A 27,282-nucleotide genomic window follows, 5' to 3' on the forward strand; every position below is an offset into this window, starting at 1 on the left:
AATATAATGAACAACATAAAATGATGAACAAAAAACAGATTCAGAGACAGAGAAGCATTAATCAGACTGTCAAACCTCAGAGGGAAGGTATGGGAGGGTGGGAGTAAGGGGGAGAGATCAACCAAAGGACTTGTATGCATGCATAAAAGCCTAACCAATGAACACAGATACAGGGGAGGGGGTGTTGAGATTATGAGTAGGGGGGTGAGAGGGGCAATGGGGTGATGAGGACACATATGTAATACCTTAGTAAAGAAAAAAAATTAAAATACCTTGAGTTAGCATAATGATTCATAGGTTGACTGCTTTACATCTTTTAGACTTGCTAGATAATTAAGTTCTAATGCATAACATGGTCTGCCCTTCCTCTTAATGCTACCAGAAGATTAAGTAATGTCTTGGGTACTTTGTGCCCTTAGGAGATTTAGGACTTTGGTAAGGAAAAGACAGATAGATAAGAGAAAGAAGAAAAATAAAGTAGGTAAAATGGTGGAGAGAAAAGGAAAAAAACAATAAAGAATTTGGAGGAGAGGAAAATAAAACAGGACTACTGTAGGAAGAAGTAAAATTGTAACAGGTGCCAACAATGCACTCAGCAGTATCCAGGCTGCAGGTGTTTGTTCCTCACCACGTACAGGAAGCTTTGAGGGTATATTACAGTTTACTAGAAGGACTGCTGTCCTTAGGAACAGAAGACCAAGGTCCAAACTATTCCTCTGCTCCCTTTGGTGTGAAACATGAGGTATTTAGCATCTCTGAGTCCCATTTTCCACAACAGCAAAAATGGGGATTAAACTGTCAACTTCACAAAGCTATCCAAAGGATGATTAAAGGAGATGTGAAGGATTTATGAAAATGCCCTAGCACATAGTAGGTACTCAATAAAAATTAGTTGTGAACCTGAACATATCTCTAAGCACCTTCTCATTGAATGGGCTGGATCGAGTTCCACTACTCACTTATTAACAAGTTTTAAAACTGGAAACACAGCACCCATCACCCTGATGCCTCTATTTCCCTCCACCATTCTGTGCACATTTACAGCCTGGCTGCTGCTTCTCTGTGTTTCGTTCTGTTTGTGGTATTTGCCTACGCCTTCGACACACAGGCATCTAGGGTTTTGACCTACTGCCATTATTGTCGTAGTCCCTGTGCTTCATTGTTTGCACACCTAAGCTACGTTTTTTGTTTTTTTTTTCCAAAGAAGCCTCCTAAGTTCACACTGACCTTCAGCAATAACCAGATCCATATGCTTAAAAGTGAAAGTACAGATTTAGATCTAGGGAGGGAGGATTTTCTATCCTTTAGCACTGTATCATCATGGCGGATGTCCTGTATTTGGGCCAAACTGGGCACGCTCCCACGATTAGTGGGGAAAAGAAACAAACAAACAAAAAATATAGTGGCTTCCCCTTGCAAGATGAACAAGGAGCTAGGATGTAGGCTTCTCCTTCAGTTACTGTAGGTTCTGCTGCTGTTGGTGGAAGTCTGAGTTTGCTGCCACTTGCTGCGTTTGGTTCATTTCCATCTGTTTCCCCAGATGAAATAACATCTGGGACTAAAAATTAATGGATCTTCTTTCCTTTTAGAATGCAAAGGTCCCCCACCCTCCACCCCATCAGGATGAGCTATTCAAAGGGCTGCTATCTATTCTCTATTCCCAAAGGAATTTTAAAAAATTAAGTAAATACTTGACTGAGAATAAACAAATTGAATTCCAAATATTTCTTCTGAACAAAATACTTTGAGGAATCCTCTTTAGAAACTATGAGTTTAACCCTTTCCAGCTTTCACCTCACTTGGTTTTTGTGAAAGATACACAAATATAAATCAAACTCTAAATTGTGTGAATTTGTTGATAATTTTGGACTCAGGGTCACAATAATAATTATCATTTATTGGGTACCTGCTAAATACCAGATAGTCCTAGACACTTATCCACATTACTTTCAATTCTCACTTCACCTTTACAAGGTAGTAGTATTTTTATGTTCATGAAAACCGAGAATTGGAAAGTTTAACTCAGTTGGCTTAGTAAGTGACAGATCAGGAATACAATTGCAAGTCTGTCTAAATCCAGGACATATTTCTCTGTCCTCTTTGTCATCACGCCTCTCTGTACTGTTACTTTCTCTTTGAACTTACATTATTGGATTTACTCTGCCTGGTTCTTTCTATGCAAAATTATGAAACGTATTTTGCATTTGAATCTTAGCATGAGGATTTTAAAGGAGTTTATTTCCAAGAGGAGACTAGAATCTGGTTAAGCATTATTTTATCTGTCCAATAAAGTATTTTAGTTGATGAAAGGAAACTGACATCTTTATCTGGCAAAAATACTAGCCATTGGTAGGAAAGGACTCATTTGAAGCTGTAATGTATAGGTATGAATGTGGAGAGAATAGCTAATATAAAATAGAATAAAGATGTGCTTACATATGACTTATCCAAATTTGAGATACTCAGATGTTTTACCTACTCAAAAATGTAGGATGCTCCTAGTACAAGTAACTAATCTGTGAAATAGTCATCATGTTGATGATATAATTGATAGTTTAAAACAATCTCTAGGCATTGAGTATCACTAAAAACAGTCTCTTACTGGTTATTGTGTAGCCTTTGGTTTAAAGTGTTCAATTATCTTCATTTGGTTTGACAGTGAGTGGTAGTAAAACGTATAAAGAACATAGTTTTGTAGAAGCAAAGAATAAAGATAATGGCTATGGGTTCTTTTAATATCCTGTTATTTACTTCCCTCTTTGTTGCTTCCCTCTTTGATTTGTTTAGAAAAAGTCACAACTCCTAAGAAGAAGACACTGTTGGTTACTACTTCTGAGCCACCTGTGATGGGGCAGGGGGAGGATTATTTTCTATCTTTGTTTGCCGCATCAAAGAAACTTATTATACACTCATTCGCTACCAGGAAAACTTGGAAGCACTTTTCTATGATTCTTGAAGAAGTGGGCCCATCTAGATCCAGGTACATATTGTATTTTAATTATTTTATATCTCCTATTGGGATAGGAGCAGTAAGTCAGTAGGAAGCAAAGTTTTAATCTGCTGTGCTGTCCCAAGATTCCATCTAAGAAATTAGATAAAATATAACTGTTTCGTGTTATAAGCAATTAAAAGAAATTAATATGACTTTTTCAGAAGCTGAATAATGAATGCTGATTCTTCAAAGATGCTAGAGGAAACAGCAATGCATAATCCCTACAAATAAAGTCAATTCAATTATTCAAGAACTTTATTATTGGCAAGTTATTCAGGTGGACTTAGTAGCTTTTTATTCTTATACTAGGTTCTTGAGTTCAATACAGAAAGAGAAATATAGACTTTTTAAATTAATTTATTGGGGCGACATTGGTTAATATAATTATACTAGATTATATTAGTAAGTGACAGATTGGAAATACAATTGCAAGTCTGTCTAAATCCAGGACATATTCTTCTGTCCACTTTGTCATCATGCCAATTTGTGCATTGGGAGGTGTCCCTCATCTCAGCTTGTACCCTCTCGCAATCCAGGACACCTCAGGGGATGTAAACCGGCAGTGGGACATTCCTCTAAGAATCTGGGACCGCTAACTTTTAACCGCTTGCCTGCCTGCCTGCCTGATCACCCCTAACTGCTCCCCACTGCTGGCCTGATCACTCCCTATATGCTCCACCCTGCCAGCCTGATCGCCCCCTAACTGCCCTCCTGTGCATGCCTGATTGCCCCTAACTGCCCTTCCTTGCAGGCCTGGTCCCTCCCAACTGCCCTCCCCTGCTGACCATCTTGTGATGGCCATCTTGTGTCCACATGAGGGCAGGATCTTTGACCACATGGGGGCAGCTATCTTGATCTTGTGTGTTGGAATGATGGTCAATAAGCATATTACTCTTTTATTAGATAGGATAGAGTCCTGGTGCATGGGTGGGGGCCAGCTGGTTTGCCCTAAAGGGTGTCCCAGATCAGGGTGGGGGTTCCCTTGGGGCATGGGGCAGCCTGGGCGAGGGGTCTGTGGTGGTTTGCAGGCTGGCCACGCCCCCTGATGACCCAAGCAGAGGCCCTGGTATCTGGAATTTATTTACCTTCTACAATTGAAACTTTGTAGCCTTGAGCAAAGCCAAGCCTCCTATTCGCTCTGTGGCTGCCACCATTTCTGTTTGGATTTCTTTACCTTCTATAATTGAAACTTTGTAGTTTTGAGTGGAGGCTTAGGCTGGCTAGGGCAGGTGGAAAGCTTGGCCTCTTCCGTTGCCAGAGAACACAAGCCTACTTCCTGCTCTCTGTGGCCACAGCCATCTTGGTTGGGGTTAATTTGCCTACTCACTCTGATTGGCTGGTGTGTGTGGCTGGTGTGCGTGGCAGAGATATGGTCAATTTACATATTATTCTTTTATTAGATAAGATAGGTTTCAGGTATACTGTATAGTTCTATAATTCAATATCTGCATATTGTGTTTACCAAGCCAAGCCAAGCCTCCTTTCATCACTATTTATTTACTTCTCCCACCCCCTTTCCCCTCTCATAATCACCACTAGAGGCCTCGTGCACTGAGGGGGAGGGGGCTTCCTCATCCCAGCCTGTGCCCCCTCACAGTCTGGGACTCCACAGGGAGAGGGCCTAAATCAGCAGGCAGACACCCCCCAAGGTAGCACTGCTGTGGAGGCAAGAGAGGCTCCGCCATCACCGCTGTGCTCACCAGCCATGAGCCCAGCTTCTGGCAGGGTGGCACTCCCCCTGTGGGAGTGCACTAACCACCAGGGGGCAACTCCTGCATTGAGAGTTGCCCACTCCTGGTGGTCAGTGCATGTCATAATGACTGGTCATTCAGCCATTCAGTTGATTTGCATATTATCCTTTTATCATATAGGATACTGTTGTCTGTGTCTTTGAGGGTTTTTTCTTTGCTTAATCTCTTTCCCGTATTCACCCAGCTCCCATCACCCTTTCTTATGAGTGTGTTTCTATTTTATTTGTTGAGGGTTTTTTTTGCATTGTTTAATTTTTTTAAACAATCCAATCAAAAAATGGCAAAAGATTTGAACAGACACTTCTTCAAAGAGGACATATATGGCCAACAGACATATGAAAAGATGCTCAATGTCACTAATCATCAGAGAAATGCAAATTAAAACCACAATGAGACATCACTTTTACTATCTGAATGGCTATCATTAGTAAATCAACAAGCAACAAATGTTTGTGAGGTTATGGAGAAGAGTAAACCCTTATGCACTATTGGAGGGAATGTATATTGGTGCAGCCACTGTGGAAAGCAGTGTGAAGCTATCTCAAAAAAAAATTAAAAATGGAACTGCCTCATGACCTAGTGATCCCATTTCTGGGTATATAGTCAAGGAAACACAAAACACAATTTTGAAAGAACATATGCAACCCCTATGATCATTGCAGCATTATTTACAATAGTCAAGATATGGAAGCAACCCAAGTGCCATCAATAAACAAATAGATAAAAATGTTGTGGTACATATATACAATGGACAAAAACCACTTAATTCACTTATATGTATAATCAAAGAGCAAAGCAAATAAGGTAGAAACATTGACTGATAGATACAGAGATCAGGTTGATGGTTGCCAAAGGAGAGAGGGATGGAGAGGTTGGCTGGAAAAGGATTTAGAAGTACAAATTGATAGTTAACAAAATAGTCGTGGGGATGTGAAACACAGCATAAGGAATATAGTCAATAATATTGTAATCACTATGCATGGTGCCAGGTGGATGCCAGAAATATTATGGGGACTACTTTGTAAAGTATATGATTGTCTAACCACTATCCTGTGCATCTGAAACTAATACAACATAATATTGAATGCAAACTATAATTAAAAAGATTGTAGATATAGACATAATCTTTTAAAAGCACCTGGCACATATTGGTTATTATAATTGGTAGAGGTATATTGCACTTTTTTACAGAGAGGAAAAGAGAGGGATAGAGAGTTAGAAACATCAATGAGAGAGAATCATCGATCAGCTGCCTCTTGCACACCCCCTACTGGAGATGTGCCCGCAACCAAGGTACATGCCCTTGACCAGAATCGAACCTGGGACCTTTGAGTCTGCAGGCCGAGCTCTATGCACTGAGCCAAACCGGTTTCAGCTGTATATTTCACTTTTTAAATGATGTCTCTAATCCACCAAAGGGATTGTGACCTACACTCTAAAAAATGCTAATATATCAATGTTTAGCCTGATCCCTGGTACATATTAAGCCCTTAACACGTTAGTAGGAAAAAAAATATCATCTTATCTCTGTATAATATTTTGTTTGCTAAATTCTTTTAAGAGTACAGTTACTAGTCATCTTCACAGTAACTTTATCAGAAGTAAACTAAAATATTTAACTTTCCTCTTTACCTATTTCAGTTTCATCTCTCGGTGGTTTTGAGAATAGTAGGATTTAACTAATGATAATTGCACCATCCTGTGGCACTTATCCCTCGACACCTAAAGCACCTTTTAAGTTTTCTTTATTTTATGGGAAAGAGATGATTTTATTGTACAGATAAACAGAACTAAGAGATCAAGGTATTTGCTATGAAAATACATTATCTTCACATAGAATGTGTCCAGTAGAGTAGACAGTTTAGGAATAACTTCCAAAGCATGTTTATTATTCAGCCCTTCAAGTGAACTACTGATGACATGTTTATCTGAAGGCACCTTATAATCTTTATTTTTTTCCAGTGCTTTTGGAGACATTAAAATAATTGAAGTGAATGATTTATTTGTGAAGCTCGTTAACTCTTCCCCTAACCAAGAACTGGAGATTGGAAATCACATTCTCCAGCAAAATATCAATGGAAAACCAGATTCTCTGTACCATTTTCCTCCCAATATCACATTGCAGGCCAATTCCACGGTAACAGTGAGTATAAGATATCAATACTACAAACTAAAATTGTACAGGAGAATCTCACTTACCCAGGTCAGATTGCAGCTCAGCACACCTGGTTTCTTCATCACTCACTCTCTACATAAAATGGGGTGTTTTGTTGGTGGTGGCTAATTGAGCCATGTTGTCCATCTCTGTGGGTAAGTTAATACCCATAGTTAAACTTCCATAGCTTTCTTCAGTTTGTTGTAGAATACCTCATGCTTTTATGACTTAACAATTAAAATGAAATCCCTAAGTTTATAAAAATCAAGCAAACATAATCCTTAAAAGAAAAGTTAAGATAGTGTCTGCCTAGAGCCTTGGTTGGCAAACTGCAGCTCATGAGCCACATGTGGCTCTTTGGCCCCTTGAGTGTGGCTCTTCCACAAAATACCATGGCCTAGGCAAGTCTGTTTTGAAGAAGTGGCATTAGAAGAAGTTTAAGTTAAAAAAATTTGGCTCTCAAAAAAAAAAAAATTTCAATCGTTGTACTATTGATATTTGGCTCTGTTGACTAATGAGTTTGCTGACTACTGGTCTAGAGAACAGATAGCTAGTTGATACTGGAGGGTTTTTCCTCTTTCTTGTGCTTTCCTTTAAACCACATACAGTGTTCCACTGCTTGGCACTGTATATTTATTATACTAGAGGCCCAGTGCACAAAATTCGTGCACGAGGGGAGTGTGTCCCTCAGCCCAGCCTGCATCCTTTCCAATCTGGGACCCCTCGAGGGATGTCCGACTGCCCATTGAGGCCCGATTCTATCGGACATCCTTCTAACAATCCAGGACTGCTGGCTCTCAACTGCCAGCCTGATCACCCCTGAACCACTCCCCTGCCAGCCTGATTGATGCCTAACTGCTCCCCTGCCAGCCTGTTTGCCCCTAACTGCCCTCCCCTGCAGGCCTGATCACATCCAACTTCCCTCCTCTGCCAGCTTGGTAAACCTTAACTGCCCTCCCCTGTAGGCTTGATCCGCCCAAATTCCCTCCCTTGCAGGCTTGGTCCCTCCAAACTGCCCTCCCCTGCTGGCCATCTTGTGGCAGCCATTTTGTGTCCACATGGGGCAGCCATATTTGACCATATGGGGGCAGCATCTTGTGTGTTGGAGTGATGATCAATTTGCATATTACTCTTTTATTAGCTAGGGTACTCATTACATTTTAAGATCTCATCATGTTGAGAAAGGTAGCATAGCAATCCCTCTCTAACATTTACAAAACTGTTGAACTCCAATGACATTTTAAATTAACAATTATTTTCTTACAGGTCTGGACAGCAGCATCTGAAGGAAAGCATCAACCACCATCAGATTTTCTTTGGAAGGAAAAAGAGAAGTTTAAAACCAGCCCAAATTCTACAACCATTCTGTGCAAACCTAATGGTGATGTCAGTATCTGTTATTAACAATGCTTCTTAAATGGATAGCCTCCTTATGTTCTCCTTGTCTCCTTAGCTCACTCAATTATTTTTCCATCCCTAAATCTTGGATAGAACCATCACTGACTGTCATAAGAAATCAGCAAATCAATAGCACCCTCTCCTAGGAGCTAATGTGCCAAAGAGCTGCTTATCCTTGGCAAAAAGAATTTTGATATCCCAAATTTGAAGCTACTTCAGATTTCAGAGTTAAGGATATATTTTATTTATTTAGCATGAAGAGTACAATAAGAAAGGAAGAAACTCTGTACAGGCCCTCTCTATCCATTTGTGGATTTTTAAAATGATTTTTGAGATTCTTTTCAATTCTAAGGGTTGTAATACCACAGGACATCTGCTCTCAAGAATTAGCATTCTAATGAAACAAACTACAATCTTTTTGTCTGACTATACTATAGTCACTATAAAATTATGTGTATTAGTAATAGCTTAGTAACTAACTGAATATTTGACAATTTTATATTTTCATACTACCTTTTTTCTTGGTATAATATTAGCATAAGTATATACCCAAAGACTAATAGTAAAGTAAGGTATCTTATTTTAAAAAAAAAAATTACTTCTTTTATAAAACTAGTAGAGGCTAGATGCATAAATTCATGCACCAGTGGGGTCCCTCAGCCTGGCCTGCTCTCCAACATCACCTGAGAAGTCCCAAATAGCAAGAGAGTGCAGGCCAGTCTAAGGGACCCAACCAGTGCACGATCAGGGCTGGGGAGGGACGTGGGAGGTTGGCCACTCGGGGAAAGCTCCAAGGCATGTCTGGTCCTTCTAGCTCAGTCCTGATTGGGTGGACCCCAACAGCAAGCTAACCTACTGGTCAGAGAGTCTGCCCCCTGGTGGTCAGTGCACATCATGTGAGTGGTTGAGCAGACACTGTGTTTCCCCGAAAATAAGACATCCTCCGAAAATAAGACCTAGTGCATGGAAAGATAAGACATCCCCTGAAAATAAGACCTAGCACAACTTTGGGAGAAAAATTAACATAAGACACTGTCTTATTTTCGGGGAAACAAGGTAGCATATTAGGCTTTTACAATATTATGTAGGATTCTTTAGATTTAAAAAAAAATACCTGCCTTTTTTCTTAGACCCAGTCTAACTCACTATGTCATACAACTACTAATCCATACAATATGTTGTTTAAAAGTTGTTACAAAAAAGTTACAGAGCCTCCAATCTTTTGCCTAAAGCAATAGCCAACCATACAAATTAGAATAGGTACTATTTCTGGACTTGAGCAAAAAGTTATATTACTGATCATGAGTCATTAAAAAAATAAACCTCAAGTATGACAGACATCACTAATATGTCCATTCTACATAATAAAAGCCTAATATGCAAACCAACTGAATGGCAGGACAACCAGTAGAATGACTGGTCACTATGATGTGCACTGACCACCAGGGGACAGATGCTCAATGCAGAAGCTGCCCCCAGCCTGCAGGCCCCAAGCCAGCCAAGGGGGGTGCCAGTGGGAGCCTCCTGATCACTTTGCTGGTTGCCCTACAGATCGGTCCTGTCTGCCAGCCAGGCTGAGGGACACTACCCATGCATGAATTTCATGCACCAGACCTCTACTGGTTAATATTCAACTAACAAATCATGTGCTGTAATATAAAGGTAGATTTAGTTCTGTTCTACCATGAGTTAACTGTGTAATCTTTATTCTGTTTTCTAATATATAATAATAGTGGCCCGGTGCACAAAATTCATGCACATTAAAAGGGAATTAATTAGAGAAAATATTTTTTTATATATTTTATTGATTTTTTGCAGAGAGGAAGGGAGAGGGATAGAGAGTTAGAAACATCGATGAGAGAGGAACATCGAACAGCTGCCTCTTGCACACCCCCTACTGGGAATGTGCCCACAACCAAGGTACATGCCCTTGACTGGAATCGAACCCAGGACCCTTCAGTCCCCAGGCCGACACTCTATCCACTGAGCTAAACCGGTTTCAGCGAGAAAATATTTTAATATTGCTATTCACCCTTTCTCATTCCTACATTTCTATAATAGAAATGTCAGAGATGAAAGAAAATTAGTAAAATGTATATGAAAATCTTCCTCCTGTCAGAGTCTGGGGCACAGTGCAGGACCCAGAGTCAAGTCCCACCCACCTGCATGCATCTCGAAATCGTGCCCCACCCCCATTGTGTGAGATCCAGACCCAGGCAGTCCCATCCCTATCAAACCCCATTGGGCGAGAGTTGCAGCCTGAGGTCCCCTGTCAAGCCCCGCTGGGCGGGGGGCATAGCCTCAGGTCCCCCAGCCCAGCGCTGGGGCAAGGGGTGTGGCCTGAGGTCCCCCAGCCTAACACTGGGGTGGGGGCACAGCCTGAGGTCCCCCTTGAAGCCCCCACCAGGCAAGGGGTGAAGCCTAGGTTCCCCACCCCAGCCCAGTGCCATGCAGCCTCAGGTCCCTGCTGATCACTCATTATGACTCATTACAGAAACCCCGCCTCCGCTATGGGCACAGCCATCTTGTGACAGCATAACAGAGTGAGGGTCAATTTACATATTACTTCTTTATTATATAGGATAAGGACTTGCAATATAATTACTAAGATTCTGTGGATCTATTGATTTTTAAACAGAGCTAGGTATTTTTTTCACCAGTTACATTGTCATTCTACAGGATTTGTATTATATGTAAAAAAAATTTAATAGGGCTCAGCTGGCCTGGCTCTATGGAGTGCTGACCTATGAACCAGGAGGTCATGGTTTAATTCCTTTCAGGGAACATGCCTAGGTTGCAGATTTGATCTCCAGAGGGAGGCATGCAGGAGGCAATCAATCAATGATTCTCATTATTGATGTTTCTATCTCTCCCTCTCTAAAAAAATAATAATAATAATAGGTATTTTATATTTATGCAGTGCTGGAATCTTCCTAGTACATTGTTTTGCATTAGAGATTCAGTTAAGGGACAGACTGCTGCTATGTTGTAGAAGCTCGCTGAAAGGGTGTATATTTGTGCATTATCCTGTTTGATTCTCACTCTAAGTATTTACAGAGGAGGAAAATGGGGCTTGGAAAATTAAATGGCTTGCTCAAGGTCACACGATTGGTAAAATGGCAGAGCTAAAATAAAACCAGACATTCCAACTCCAATAATTTTTCTATTGCACTAAAAATAGCCTACAAAGTTCATATGCCAACATTCCAGCAATGTAATTATTTCATTTTATCACATTAATAGAGGCCCAATGCATGAAATGTGTGCAAGGGGCTCGGCCCTCGCAGCCACAGCTGCCTCAGCCCTCACCACCCTGGCTTCATCTCGAAGGTCAACTGGACAGTCATTCTGCTGTTTGGTCTAATTAGCATATTAGCTCTTTATTATATAGGATCATTGCCATCAAATATTTTTAAGTCCCTATAGTATAGAAAGAAATAAAATATTGCTCTTGTCTAAGAAAATCTTACAGTCTAATTGAGGGAGAGCACTAAAACAAAATCATAATGTATTTTCAACAAAAATTTCTGTGAGCTGCTGACAGAGGAGAATCCCTAATTGATTACCTGAAACAAAAGTGAAGTTTTCCTATTGTGGTCCATGAAATTGAACTTTTTAGAAAAGATTTTATCTTTCTCTTTCTCTGCCACTGGCTTAACCGACCTGAACTTGCCAGACATTGCCTTTATGTCTAGTTAATTTGCCAGTCCAATCAGTGCAATCCAATCAATCAAATCGATTTTTCAATTGTATCAGCATTGCTGGTGGCAAATTCTAGCAGGTCATAATTATGCAAGAAGTTCATCAGAAGGCTGATGGACCTTGGGGCTTCAGCAGGGCTGAAGATCTGCAACAGCTGTAGGCATTTCCCCTAACCTGATCATCTTTTCCTGTTTATCAAACTTTACCTGTTTGCATTCTTAAAGGGCCAACGCATTTCCCAGCAAATAAAAAGCCATGGGTGCAGACATTTGGAGAACCCACTTCACTAGAAAGTGGAGACTCCCTTGGCTCCCCATACGTCCCAAATTTATATTTTTTTTTATCAAGTTTATTCATTTATATGCAGCCTCTTCTCCAGATTCCTGAACCCCTAGCAGCAAAAAAGACTTTAGCAGCATAAGCCAAAACTTCTAATTTAATAAACTAAAAACAGATTAAAAGAACAAGTAGGCTATTTGGGCACATTTCAGTGTTTAACTTTCTCATGTTGAATACAGACATAATTGTAAGTCCCTACACATGATTTTCCTGGGAAAAAAAATTGCACATATATGTTGTATGCATTCCACATATTCAAGAAACCAAAACAAACTCCAGCTTTCGTGGTCATGGGTCCCCTTAATAGTCTCAGTATCTAGCCTGGAGAATGTGGTATCCTCTTCTTGTCTCTGGCTCTGGTCCTACTGCCCATTTTCCCATCTTAAATTATAGTCTTAAATAGTTAGCAATTTAACTTACTAACATTACTAGAGGTCCAGTGAAAGAATTTGTGCATGGGTGGAGTCCCTTGGCCTGGCCAGCGATTAGGGCCAATTGGGGCTGTCTCACCCAGTCCTGATCAGCGACAATTATTGGGGCTGACTGGCCAAAGGGAGGGACTGCAGAAGGTTGGATGGTGGTGAGAGGTTGGCTGTGGGAGCACACTGATCACCAGAGGCAGCTCCTGCATTGAGCGTCTGCTCCCTGGTGGTCAGTGCACATCATAGCAACCAGTCAACAAGTCGCTTAGATTTTTATATATATATTGACTAGTAACCTGTACATGAAATTTGTGAATCAGGGAGGGGTGTCCCTCAGCCTGGCCTGCACCCTCTTTAATCTGAGACCCATCGGGAGATGTCCGACTGCTGATTTAGGCCCAATCCCTCGGGCCTATATCGGCAGTTGGATATCCCTCTCCCAATCTGGGACTGCTGACTCCTAACTGCTCAACTGCCTGCCTGCCTGATGGCCTCTAACCACTCTGCCTGCCAGCCTGCTTGCCCCCAACTGTCCCACACTGCTGGCCTGCTCACCCCCAACTGCTCTCCTCCCTCACCCTCACCCCCACTCACCCCTTTGCCAGCCTGATTGCTCCTAACTGCCTCTGCCTTGGCCTTGCCAGCATGGCTTCGTCCAGAAGGACGTTCAGAAGGTCTCCCTGTCTAACTAGCATATTACCCTTTTATTAGTATAGATAACTACTTTTTACTTAGTATCTTAACTAAATCTCAGAACACCCTCATATAGCAGTTCTCTACTACCAGCCTCCTTATTTTGTGTCGGAGGACTCAGGTACATAACAAGTAACTACTGGCCTGAGGATATGCAACTTGTGATTTTCAAAATTGGAAACTAAGGCCAGGATGTCTTGCTACATTCTTATGATGTTTCACTAATCTGTGCACAATAGGTAAGTGATATTATGCAGTTGACTTTGAAACTTTATTGCAATAATTCCATGACATTAAAAAAAAAATCTAATTTCTGCCCAATCGTCATGGCTCAGTGGTTGAGCACCGACCTATGAACTAGGAGGCTAGATTCCTGGTCAGGGAACATGCTTGAGTTTTGGGCTCAATCCCCAGTGGTGGGGGGAGGGGGGCAAGCAGGACACAGCCAATCAATGATTCCCTCTTATCCTTGATGTTTTTATCTCTCTCTCCCTCTTCCTTCCTCTCTGAAATCAGTAAAAAATAATATATATTTTTTAATCCAATTCCCATAGTATTTGATATTAATGAATCATTTCTTTTAGGCCATTGCCTGGTGCACTCCTATTCACTGGAAGCAAGCATGGGAGAAATTAGAGACTGACATTGAATTTCAGAGATGCTCAGTAGTAAATGCAGCATCTCAAAAGCACATGTTTCATTGGCCAAAAGCTACAGCTACATCTAAAGAAACACTTGATCAAGTTTATACTGACATCGAAAACTACCAGATGGAACAAATTCCGGTTTTTCTTAAGAGGTAAAAGTTGCTCTTTTATTTGTGTGTGCGTTTTTGTTGTTGTTGTTTAATTGAGCCCTTCCCACAATTGGTAACTGAGCAGGGAGGAATACCTAGGTGATAAGTAAATATATGATGAATAGGTAAAGCAATAATGTCCAAAAAAAAATGTATTTTGAATAGCACCATAAAACCCTTAATAATTTTAAAACATAGAAACACTCATGGTACACCTTAGCTGTTTTGGCTTAGTGGATAGAGCACTGGCCTGGGCACTGAAGGGCCCCGGGTTCAATTCTGGTCAAGGGCACGTGTCCAGGTTGCAGGCTTGATCCCCAGTTGGGAATGTGCATGAGGCAAACTATCAATGATTCTCATCATTAATGTTTCTATCTCTCTCTCCCTCTCCTTTCCTCTCTAAAAATCAATAAAAAAAAATATTTAAAAAAACAAACAAACAAAACACTCAATGGTACAATAAAGGCTGGCAATTTCCCATAGGCAATGGAGACCCACCCTTACCACCTCACCCCCGCCACCCTGGCCATTTCACTTCCCGATGGCACTGCTGTTAGAGGCAGAGCTGTGGAGGGTGAAGAGATGAGGTTATCACCGTGTCTTTAGCAGTGTGGAGGCAAAGGGACAAGTGCCACATCTAGGAGCTTTATCTTGGGTCAAGAGCTGGCTGCGACTGAAGGTGCAGATTTGTTAGTCACTTGTGGGCAAATGCTTCTGAGGTTGTGATGACAGTGCTGCCCACATGGTCTAGAAAAGCCATATTATTTTGTCTTCAAACATGTCTCTCTTCAATGGAGCTTTCTTTACTAATGCCACTGCATAAAATGTCTTTTTAGTTCAATAGGGGTTTAATTTTCCTTTTACAGAGAAAAAAAAATCCCACCAACTGTTGTCATGAGTCGTAGCCCTTGGTGCCACAGTCCCGACACCTCTGCACATCCCTACTGTCCTCTGATCGAACCTCACGACGTGAGTGGAAGCAGCTTAAATGATCTTCCCAAGTCTCAGTCAGCCTGGACTCATGCAGACATGGTAAGTCAAATGGATACTGATTCCAGCAGAGAGTAAGAGGGTGTTTGTGTGTAGAACTGGTAAGAAGGGGTTAAAAGCTGTAAAATACACTAAGTATTAAAAATGATTCATATCCTCAAAAACAGTTAGCTCCTAAAGGAAATATTGTAAGCCATTCACTTACATTTGCTCCAGCACAGTGTATTTACTGTTTAAATAAATATTCATTGAATGAAACAAAAGAACAGCAAAATATCATGGCCAGCAAAAATAGGTAATTCTTGAAATTTGTTCAAAAGGACATGTTTGTTTGTTTTTTTAGTAGGCAGGATAAACTGGTCCTACAAGTTATGCTATGCTAAAAAAAAAAATCATCTTTTCCAAACATACTCTAATATTAATCCCAAATTCTTTTTTTTTTTTTTTTGAACTGAAGTTTCTTATTTAAATTATCTCAATAAAGCTTTTAGAGTTGATGTTATTAACCCAGAATCTGTGAATGGATTTCAGGAAGCCCAGGAATCTATTAAATTTGGTAAAAAAATGTGTTCTACCGTCCTGTTTTCTGCGGGGAGAGTCATAAAGTCTCATCACAAATGATCAATAGATGAGGACTCCCACTAGAATGAGAAGAACACCACGACAGATTTGAAGCTGTGGATAAAGGCCCTACCTTGGTGAGTTATAATGATTTGCAAACTTTATTTAGCAGGGGATTCTTTTTGAAATGAAATCTTGGGCAGAGTCCCAATGTGTGAAAGGACCTGCCCAAGTGGAAGAGGAGGCAGCGATTCCCATTATACCATTCTTCTTCTTCCCTCCTTCCCTGTGATCCGTGAGGCACCTTCCTGGGATTGTAATGTTCTGTATACAACAGTACGAAAACCAGTTCATATGCTAACATTTTATTGGGGCACAGAACCCCAAAATAATACCTTTCAGAAGTGGAATGGTGTAAATTTTGTAAATTTTATCCCATTTCATAAAATTAAGTATTCCATATCTTCATGCCTAAATCCCTTGATGTATAAAGAGATTTTGGTCTGAAATGTAAAGAGTTCTTTCAGCAATAAGTCTTAAACACATACACTGTACATAAATAATCTATAATAATAAAAGAGAAACATGCAAATTGACCATACCTTCACTACACCCAGAAGCCATGACTACAAGCCAATCAGAATCAAATATGCAAATTAATCCAACCCAGATGGTTGTGGCCACCAGAGCAAGCAGGAAGCTTGGGTTTCCCCAGCAACCCAAGTTTCCTGGCCGGCCCTGACCTCCGCTCAAGGCTATAAAGTTTCAATTATAGAAGATAAATAAATCCCAACAAAATTGCAGCAGTCATGGAGTTGAAGCAAGCAGGAGGCTTGGGTTGCCCCCAGTGATGGAGGAAGCCAAGCTTCCCACTCAGCCTGGACAGTCTTGGCCTCCAATCAAGGCTACAAAGTTTCAATTATAGAAGATAAATAAATCCCAGATACCAGGGCCTCCTCTTGGGTCATTGGGGGGCATGGCCAGCCTGCAAACCACCACAGGCCCCTCACACAGGCCACTTTATGACCTCAGGGAACCCCCATTCTGTTCTGGGACACCCTTCAGGACAAATGAGCTGGCCCTCACCTGTGCACCAGGCCTCTATCCTATCTAATAATCTAATAAAAGAGTAATATGCAAATTTACTGTCACTCCAACACACAAGATGGCTGCCCCCATGTGGACACAAAATGCCCACCACAAGATGGCCTGCAGGGGAGGGAAGTTGGGAGGGACCAGGCCTGCAAGGGAAGGCATTTGTATGTGATCAGTCCAGCAGGGGAGGCCAGTTAGGGGTGACCAGGACTGCAGGAGAGGGCAGTTAGGAGTGACCAGGCCTGCAAGAGAAGGCTGTTAGGGCAAACAGGCTGGAAGGTAAGCAGTTAGACATCAATCAGGCTGGCAGGGGAGTAGTTTGGGGGTGATCAGGCTGGCAAGTAGAAGAGATTAGGGGCAATCAGCAAGGCAGGCAGGTGAGCAGTTGGGAGCCAGCAGTCCTGGATTGTGAGAGGGATGTCTGACTGCCTGTTTAGGCCCCATCCCACTGGGATCGGGGTAAACAGGTAGTCAGACATCCCTCAAGGGGTCCTAAATTGGAGAGGGTGTAGGCTGGGCTGAAGAACACACACTCCATGCACGAATTTCATACACTGGGCCTCTAATATTTATTATGTACACATGTATATTTTCTGTACACTATGACTTAGATTTGAGGTTCTAAAGAAGCACATTAATTTGTTTTTCTCATTACTCATTTCTCTATAACTCATTCTGGACAACTTGTTTTCCAAATTAATTTGACTTAAATTTTTTTTTAATTTTCTTTTTTAATTATAGTTTACATTAAATATTATTTTGTATTCAAATTTTCTGGATTCACCTTTCTATAGTTGTGGCAACTCACTTTGATTGTTCAATAATTTTTGCTATTCAACACAAGACATTTCATTGTATGTGTACTAGTGTATTCTATCATAGTTGCTTTGTTACTTTCAGGGTCTCTGTTCATCATTATATACCTTTTTTATTTTTTATTTATTAAATTTTCAGTGGGAACAGCTATACATCAGAAATGTAAGAAGTTATCTTTGATTTCAACTGTGAAAGGTGGCCATAGAGAGGCATATGTTATAAATAATTAGTTGATGATTCACTGAATTATAGCAATCCTTAAGTCATCTGTTCATTCCTTTGAAAGAATATGTAACACGATCTTCAAGGAAAAGTTACCTAGGTTGTTAATTATTAGTCTCTTTTTAATTTGCCTACCATTGAACTATTTGCTATCATTAGTGCACTTCTCAATAACGGACAAAGAACAAAGAGATAAAACAAAAATCCATCCGTTTTGGGAGTCAAATTACAATTCTATAGAACCAATTTGCCACCAATCTCTTTTTGTAACCTGCTTTGGTCTTCCTTTTCTTTCCTCTACTATCCCCTCCTTCTAAATAATAATGTGCATCCTTCTAGGGTCATTTCCTTTCTACTTGAAACATTTCTTCAGTGTGACTTTGTTGTTGAATTCTCTTAGTTTTAGAAATACACTAAAAAATAGGTTAGTTTGCTGAGTCACAGAAGAATCTTAGTTGCATGTGATTCATCTACCTGGGGATAGTTGCTCTGTGTTTAAGTGTGCCTCTCAAGTACATTATAGAAGAGCCTAGTGACTTAACAGTAAGGATAGTTTTAAAGAAACATCTACACATCCTATGCCTAATCTTTATCAAGAAAACTTGTGTTTTTAAACATGTTAAAATACAGAAAGCATGGAAGAAGACTGATATGAAATTGGAATAAGTCATTCTGGTTCTCATTTTTATATTTTAATTCTCTATAAATGGATAAAATGTATAATTGATGTGTGTTTTTTATCACATGAATGACAATACATATAATGCATATCACATAATAGTTGTTTAACACATGTTTGATGAATTACAGGCAGAAAAGGAGACACTGCAGGTTTTCAAGCAGGCAACTCATAAAGTTAGATCTGTCTCTTAAAGAGAATTTTAGAAGCAGTATTGAAAATTAAGTGGAATGAAAATTATTCTAAAATCTAGGAGGAAAGAAAGAAAGAGGGAAAAATAGAAGAAAGAAAAGGAAGACCAAAGCAGGTTAGGAAAAGAGATTGGTGGCAAATAGGTTCTGTAGAATTGTAATTTGACTCACAAAGGACAGGTGACAGAGATTGGGGCAGAATTAATATTTAAAAAATAATGACAAAAAGATATCAAGCCATGGAATCAAGAAGAATAAATCTCAGTTAGAATATTTAAAGGAAACCACACTAATGCATATTATAACAAAACTTCAGAAAACCAAATAATAGAAATCAGAAATAAGTAGATGATATCTTCAGTGTGCTAATGTGCTAAGAGAACTACTATCCTAGAGTTCTATACAAATAAAAATATACTTCAAGAAATGAAAGTGAGCCCAGCTAGTGTGGCTCAGAGGTTAAGCATTGAATCATGAACCAGGATGTCACGGTTCCATTCTGGATCAGGGTACATGCTTTGGTTGTGGGCTAGGTCCCCAGTGGGGGCATGTAGGAGGCAGTCAATCGATATTTCTATTTATCTTTCTTCCTCTCTCTTTTAAATCAATTATATACATATATATTTTTTTAAATAAAATGTGAACAAAGACACTTTCAGGCAAACAAAAACTAAGAGAATTCAACAACAAAGTCACACTGAAGAAATGTTTCAAGTAGAAAGGAAATGACCCTAGAAGGATGCACAGACATAATGGAAGATGTGAAGAGAAATGCAGAGTCAAAACATAGAAAAGCATAAATGAATATTTACTGTACAGATAATACTAATATTGTCTTGCAGATTTTACAATTTATATAGAACTTTACATTGATGACAACCTCATCCATCCAGTATAGCTCAGTAGACTGAGCAACCTACCATGCACCTAGAGGTCACTGGTTTGATTCCCAGTTAGGGCATATGCCTGGGTTCTGGGCTCAATCCCCAGTACAAGGTGTGTAGGAGGTAGCCAAACAAAGTTTCTCTCTCACTGATGTTTCTCTCTCCCTCTCCCTTCCTAAAAAATCAATAAAAACATTTAAATTAGTTTCCCAGGGCTACTGTGACAAAGTACCACAGACTTGGTGGCTTAAAATAACAGAAATGTATTGTCTCACATTTGTGGAGACTAGTCACATGAAAATAAAAAAGGTGTCAGTAGGACCACCCCATCTCTGAAGGTTTCACCTGTTCCCAGTTTCTAGTATTTGCCAGCATTCCTTGTTTGTTTTTTGTGGTTTGTAGATGCATCACTATAATTACTACCTCCATGTTCACATGGCCTTCTCATTTGTGTGTACATATATCCCTCTTTTTATAAGGATGCCAGTCACTGGGTTAGGGCCCACCCTAATTTTATATGATCTCATCTTAACTGGATTACATCTGCAAAGACCCAATTTCCAAATAAAATCACGTTTACTGTTCAAGTCGTTAAGACTTCAAAATATATTTGGAGTGGACATAGTTTAACCCATAACAATAGTAATAGCACAAAAGTCCAGAGGGGAGTAAATGGAGTTAAAGTACTCTACATTTCATGACTTTTTCAATAAGTTGTAAAAGTAATAATTTATATTAGACTTTAGTAAATCAAGGATATGCATGTTGGAATATAGGATAGACACTAAACGAGTAGTATACAATTGTCATATTCATGATATGTAGCATACTTTTATTATCATTCAGTATAAAATGTATTCTAATTTTCAATATGTTCTTTTTTAATACATGGGGTTTTTTAAGATAATATATCATAAAAAGTGGGTTTATTTAAGGAATGCAAAGTTGGTTTATGCTTTGAAAAGTAATCAATTAAATTAATCATCTTAGAATAAAAGAATATGATATGGCTGTCTCAATGGATATAGAGAAAGCATTTGATAAAATTTAATACCCATCTATAGGGAGAGAACCTTAGAAAATTAGTATTTGAAAGAATTTCCTTTTTTTTAATATATATTTTATTGACTTTTTACAGAGAGGAAGAGAGAGGGATAGAGAGTTAGAAACATCAATGAGAGAGAATCATCGATCAGCTGCCTCTTGCACACCCCCTACTGGGGATATGCCTGCAACCAAGGTACGTACATACCCTTGACCGGAATCAAACCCAGGACCTTTCAGTCCGCAGGCCAGCGCTCTATCCACTGAGCCAAACCGGTTTCGGCTGAAAGAATTTCTTTAATCTGACAACTAGTATCTACAAAAGTCCTAAAGCAAACTTATTTAATGGTCCTGTAGTGAACATTTTCCCCTTGAGATCCAGATCAAGAGGATTCTCTTTATGATGACTTCTGCTCAGCACTGTACGAAAAGTCTGAGTGAAATAAGGCAAGAAAATGAATATATGAATATCCCATTACCCCATAATCCAGCAATTTCATTCCCAGGAATTATATATGACTAAAAAATACATACATATGCCTACCAAAAGACAAATACAATAATGATCATAGCAACTGTATTCGTAATAGCCAAAAACTAGAAGCTACCAATTGTTTGTCAGCAGTAAAATGGATAAATAAATTATGATATATTAATACAATCTTGTAAGCGATGAAAATGAATGAACTACTACTACATCAATGACTCATATAAGCATAATATGGAGTGAAAGATGCCAAGCAAAAAGAATTGCATTATTGTATGTTTCCATTTATGTAAAATTTAAAAACATACAAAACCATGGTGTTAAAGGTCAGAATAGTAGTTATCTCTGAGAGAGGGGAGGAAGCAGCCTTTGGAGGTTACACAAAAACTGCTTCTAGAACACTGACCATGTTTCCTTTCTTGACCTGAGTGGTGTTTACATGAATCACTGTTTTCATCATGCTGTGTAATTATGACTTGTGATCTTTTCTGCATGTATATTATACTTAAGTCAAAGTTTATTTTTAGACACTTGATGACAAGAAAAGGAAAATTAGAAAGAGAAGGCAGCACAGTGATAGTAATGAGCACTGACAGCTTATACCCTGAAGAGAAAGGAGAAAGAAAATCTCAAAAATATAGGGTGTCCCCAGAAAAATGTATACACACTTGAATAGCTGGTCGTTCTAGATTCTATTTGATTTAGAAAATGAAATAGATTTAATCTACGGCCATACCACCCTGAACGCGCCCGATCTCGTCTGATCTCGGAAGCTAAGCAGGGTCGGGCCTGGTTAGTATTTGGATGGGAGAAAATGAAATAGATTTGAATAAACACTGCCTTTGTCATTACTCAAGGTGTGTGTATACATTTTTGGGACACCCTGTAGATTGATGAACTCAAAATAAATATTAATAATATGAGGCTTATTTAGCAGAGGAGAAAAATAGCCTTACCTAAAATAAGTCTGAGCCTATTGTTATTATTGCCATGTACTGGAAATTAATTTTAATAGAGTTCATCATAGCTCAGTCATTACCAGGGACATCTGTGGCAGAAGTGGCTAATTACTGCCCCCACGTCATTGTTCCTTTAGACACAAGGCCCACAGGCACAGGGACATCTAGACACATGACTGCCAAGAATGAGGCCTGTTGTCCTAACCAGTTTGGCTCAGTAGATAGAGCATTGACCTGTGGACTGAAGGGTCCCAGGTTAGATTCCGGTCAAGGGCATGTACCTTGATTGCAGGCACATCCTCAGTAGGGAGTATGCAGAAGGCAGCTGATTGATGTTTCTCTCTCATCAATGTTTCTAACTCTCTCTCCTTTCCTCTCTGTAAAAAATCAATAAAGTTTATTTTTTTAAAATAAACTTTTCCTCATTCTCCCCTGCAGTTAGGCAGGATTATGTCTACATTCTGTAGAATGTGAACAGAAATCTATTTGTTTATAGCATCTATCTGATCATCCCCCTGGGGTGCATGTACCCCTGTGTCTCCTCCATACCCCAATAATAGGAGCTGGAGTTGCCATCTTTCAACCCAGAGTTGAGGCCATGTGTTGAAGATGAAAAAGACATTCTGCATGGCCTGTGTTGGCACTTCTCCAGATTGCTAAGTGAGAGAGAAATACCCTTGTGTAAGCTGTCGTTAAGTTGTGTCTGAACCAGATGGCCCACACAGGATCACTACCGTTTAGTTTCACTTAATAGGCTACTGGTTAAAAGGAAAACAAAAATCTCAGCCAGGAAGGGCATTTTAAAGTCAGTTAGGTAAATTTAAATATATATTGAATATTGGAGATCAATGAGTCGTGTTCTTTTCTTAGGTGTGCTGATTATGTTGTAGTTATATTGGTGGTTCTTGGATTCATGCAGATATCTGTACTTAGTGTCTAGTGGTTTAGTGATATAAGCATAGGTAGATGATACAAATATGGCAAAATACTAATTCTTGAATCTGGATGATAGGTATACAGATTTGGTTGTATTATTCTTTCATATTTTGTGTATGTTTGGAACTTTTCACAAGAACTTGAAAAAATAAAGTTATTCATATATATTTTTTTGTTGTTCTTAATCCTCACCTGAGGATTTTTTCCCCATTGATTTTCAGAGAGAGTGGAAGGGAGTTGGAGATACAAAGAGAGAGAAACATCAATGTGTGGGAGAGGTACATCGATTAATTCCTCTCACACACTCTCTGACTAGGGTTAGGGATGGAGCCTGCATCTGAGGTACACGCCCTCAACGGGGAATTGAACCTGGGACCCTTCAGTCCACAGCTCAATGCTCACATGGGCTAGGGCAAGAAAGTTATTTCTGATGCAGTGTAATATGCACTTGGAGGTACTATGCACGGAGCCAAGGCACTGGCCACAGTAGGAAAGAGTGGCTCTTGGGAAGGGTGGAGACCTTTCACAAAGCAGAGGTGTTTGCATTGTGTTGCCATTATTGTTCCTAGACCTAGAGAGAATGCACTTCCCTCTCGCTGAGATTGGTCTTTTGATAACTTTGTCAGTCTTCTTCTGTAATTTAAGTTAAATGACAGAAACTAGACAGAAGGTAGTATTCCACAGACATCAATATAAGCTCTCTCTCCAGGTCATGATTATAGAATTTTACATTTGTGAGACTGTGGTCAGTTCCTCATCACACTTCAATAGAACTGGCTTACCTGCTCCCGAGATCAAAGTATTTTTTCCCATAAGAACATGCTCCCAACCCATACTGGAAATAAAGGAAAGAAATACAAGTTTGAAATCAAATTTTTATGTGTTCTCCATATCATAGTATCTGTTTTGTGTATTGATGGTTATACCCGTATTGCATTATTAAACTTATCAGGTTAAGTATTTGGAATATTGTATGTTACATTTTTTATGACTGGGTAGATTTTTAGTTAATGTTGTAACTAGAAATTGTATGAATTGATATATGGAAATTTTAAACCAAAAAAAATCTGTCTAACCTTAGAAAAGAAAATACCAATTACTTGGACCTCTTACAATCAGACAGAATAGAAAATAATGACTTGAAGAAGCACTGCAAACTGCCAGGGATTTCTACCCATTATTTTAATAATAGCATCCAAAAAATTAGGAAATTTTTTATAAAGGAAAATTATATTGCATCATGTATTTAAGGCTAGTGATTTTATTATTCTGTTGCTTGCTTTCAGAAATTTTAGATTATAATATCTTATATTTCTGAAGACATTTCTTTTGATAAAGAATAGACAAGTGAAAACCATTGATATGTCTTCTTGAAGCTGCAATACAGGTGTCTTTAATGTTCATACAAAGAATTCCAAGATATGAGTCCTTTATGATTGGATCTTTTATTTAAAAACATTTCAACATTATAAAACAAACATTTTAAATTAATTACCCTTTACTTATAAAATAATATAATATCATTTATAGAAATGTATATAATTAATGAGCCGTTTCATCACACAAGTAAGAAATATTGTTCAGGGAGTCAGAGTGCCCACATTAACATTACTAGGTTTGAATGTCTCTGGCTCAAATAAATCAAGAAATTGCCATCACCCACCCTCTGACATTGAAACAAACACTACCACTACTACGAGTCCTGTCGTCAAGTTTCAAGAAATTATAGATGGGAAATTTTATAAGTGTTAATAACTTTATACTACTTTGCTGTAGAACAAGTTTTCAGGGTGTAATTCAAAGCCTTCCTCCTCAGGCTAGTCAGTCTGAAAGGACAAACATAAAATATTTACAAGCTCTGTTTCATGCCAACAAATTGCTCTGGAAGATGGGAAGTGATGGGCTAGATTTTTCCTATATCTAAGCCACTGCCTGTGGTAAGGGAAATATCTTGGCAGCATACCTATATTCCAGATCCATAACTTAATTATTCAGAGAGTTTACACCGTAATGTGCCAAACAGCATCCTGACTCATTGGATTCAGAAACTGAGTAGTGGCTAAGGAGTAACAGTGCTAACCAGAAACACTTTGCAGTTTTTGTTCATCTTCCTTGCAGTTCACATTCTCACATCTAATAGCTTCTGGTTAATTGCTTCTTTGTAATCAAATGCTGACAGTTCACCTTGATCATTCTTCCTCTGAGTTGCAGAGACAAAGAAAGAATTAAGTATTATTGAGAAGCTTTTCCTGTAATTGTTCTTTGTTTTGTGTGTGTGTGTGTGTGTGTGTGTGTGTGTGTGTGTGTGTTTCCCAGAGAAGCCCATTGCTGTCTGTACTTAAGATATTATTTTGCTTTCTTTTTTTTATTATTTTTACAGGAATTAAAAAAAAAAAAAAGCATCTCATTTCTGGGGGAGAAGTAATTTGTACTTGGGAATATTTGATTGAGCATTATTCCTGTTTCTTACACTAGTCTTCTAGGTAGAAATTACATTTAAACGAAGTGACTTTCAATCCTTGCTTAAGTATAGAGAGGTGGTGAGGCCACCATCTCTGTCACCTCATTCATCACCAGGGTGGAGTGGTAAGGCGGCAAGCTCAGCAGCATCTGCTCCTGTCTACACACCATCTCATGCTGCCCTCCTGATGCAGCCCGATCCTCTACTTCCCTCCACTAGCTACTTCATCATTATGACAGCTGTGAGTGTAGAAAGTAGAAAGCATTAGAGAGATTTTGCTGGTAAAAATTATTCTGCAACCTCAGTTTTTAAAATATACTTTCCTGATGGATACTTATGTTTTGAAATATGTTTTTGTAATAGCTCATTGAAAACTTGGGAAGGTAGAGGGACAGAGAATTAGAAACATCGGTCAACTGCCTGCAACCAAGGTACATGACCTTGACCAGAATTGAACTTGGGACCCTTCAGTCCACAGGCCGACGCTCTATCCACTGAACCAAAGTGGTTTCAGCACCTTGCAAGGGGTTTTTAATCTACTTGGTTTAAGTTACCATTAAATAATGTTCTTTTTAAAAAAAAAATTGATTTCTGAGAGGAAGAGAGAACTAGAAACATCAATGATGAGAAAGAATTATGGATTGGCTGCCTCCTGCAACCCGGGTATGTGCCCTTGGTCTGAATAGAACCCAGGACCCTATCCACCACTTTACCACCACCACCCAGCCCCTGCTCCCCCTTCCTCTGGCCATCACCACATTGTTGTCTGTGTCCATTGCCTCTGAATGTTCTTTGGCCAAAACTGGTTTGGCTCAGTGGATAGAGCATCGGCCTGCAGACTGAAGGGTCCCGGGTTTGATTCTGGTCAAGGGCATGTACCTTGGTTGTGGGCACATCCCCAGTAGGGGATGTGCAAGAAGCAGCTGATCAATGACTCTCTCATCAATGTTTCTAACTATCTCTCTTTCTTTCTTTCTGTAAAAAATCAATAAAATATATTTTAAAAATAAAATAAATATATGTTCTTTGGCTAATCTCTTCATCTTTGTACATCCAGCCCCCTCTTCACCCCCTCCCACATGCTCCTCCCATCTGACCTTTGTCAGTCTGTTCCAAGTTTTCTTGCCTCTGGTTCTGTTTTGTTCACCAGTTTATGTTGCTTTTGGAACTGTTTTTTTTCTTTTTCTTCCCTGTTGTATGATAAACTTTCTAAGGCTGCAAAATGCCCAATAAGGAAATGTCATGTTTTTCCTTTTTGCCCTATATTCTCACACTGTCCTTGTTGATGGATAAGTAAGAGTGATTGAAATCCAGAGTCCCTTTAAATACTCAAAAACACAATTCTGCAACTATGCCAATACATTTTAATTCCCATGAGCAATAGATTACTTATAGCATAATAGAAATTATTCTGGTTAGAGAGACTGCAGATGCTCTGTAGGTATGTATCTTTTAAATGGCAATGAAAGGAAACATTAGGAACTTTGGCTTCTGCTATTTCGTTGATAAATGGTCTTCTAGCATTTAACTAGTCACTTCCAACATTGCCTCATCATTTTTATTATAATATCAACATCTAAGTAATTGAAGATCTCAAAGGCTTTCCATTTTACAAGGGGTGTGTTGAAACTCTTTTCCAAAGAGCTGATGACGAGGTGATATTTTGGTCAAAGATTCCTTTGGGAGAGTATCCTCCTCTAGTTGATATT

General features: G+C 39.3%; 1 protein-coding gene across 1 annotated transcript in view; it reads left to right on the plus strand.

The window, feature by feature from the left end:
• Positions 1-586: 586 nt before the first annotated feature.
• The window catches only part of LMNTD1 (lamin tail domain containing 1), a gene marked incomplete at both ends in the record, with an annotated part of 62,743 nt that continues 36,047 nt past the window's right edge, over positions 587-27,282 (plus strand). The window contains 7 exons of the mRNA XM_084878279.1: positions 587-742; positions 1,205-1,265; positions 2,788-2,980; positions 6,706-6,886; positions 8,165-8,284; positions 14,037-14,251; positions 15,115-15,280. Of these exons, the coding sequence (XP_084734405.1) occupies positions 587-742; positions 1,205-1,265; positions 2,788-2,980; positions 6,706-6,886; positions 8,165-8,284; positions 14,037-14,251; positions 15,115-15,280 (1,092 nt within the window). The remainder of the gene's footprint in view (positions 743-1,204; positions 1,266-2,787; positions 2,981-6,705; positions 6,887-8,164; positions 8,285-14,036; positions 14,252-15,114; positions 15,281-27,282) is intronic.

The sequence above is a fragment of the Pipistrellus hanaki genome (genome assembly GCF_964339955.1).
Source record: "Pipistrellus hanaki genome assembly, chromosome: 3".
NCBI lineage: Eukaryota > Metazoa > Chordata > Mammalia > Chiroptera > Vespertilionidae > Pipistrellus > Pipistrellus hanaki.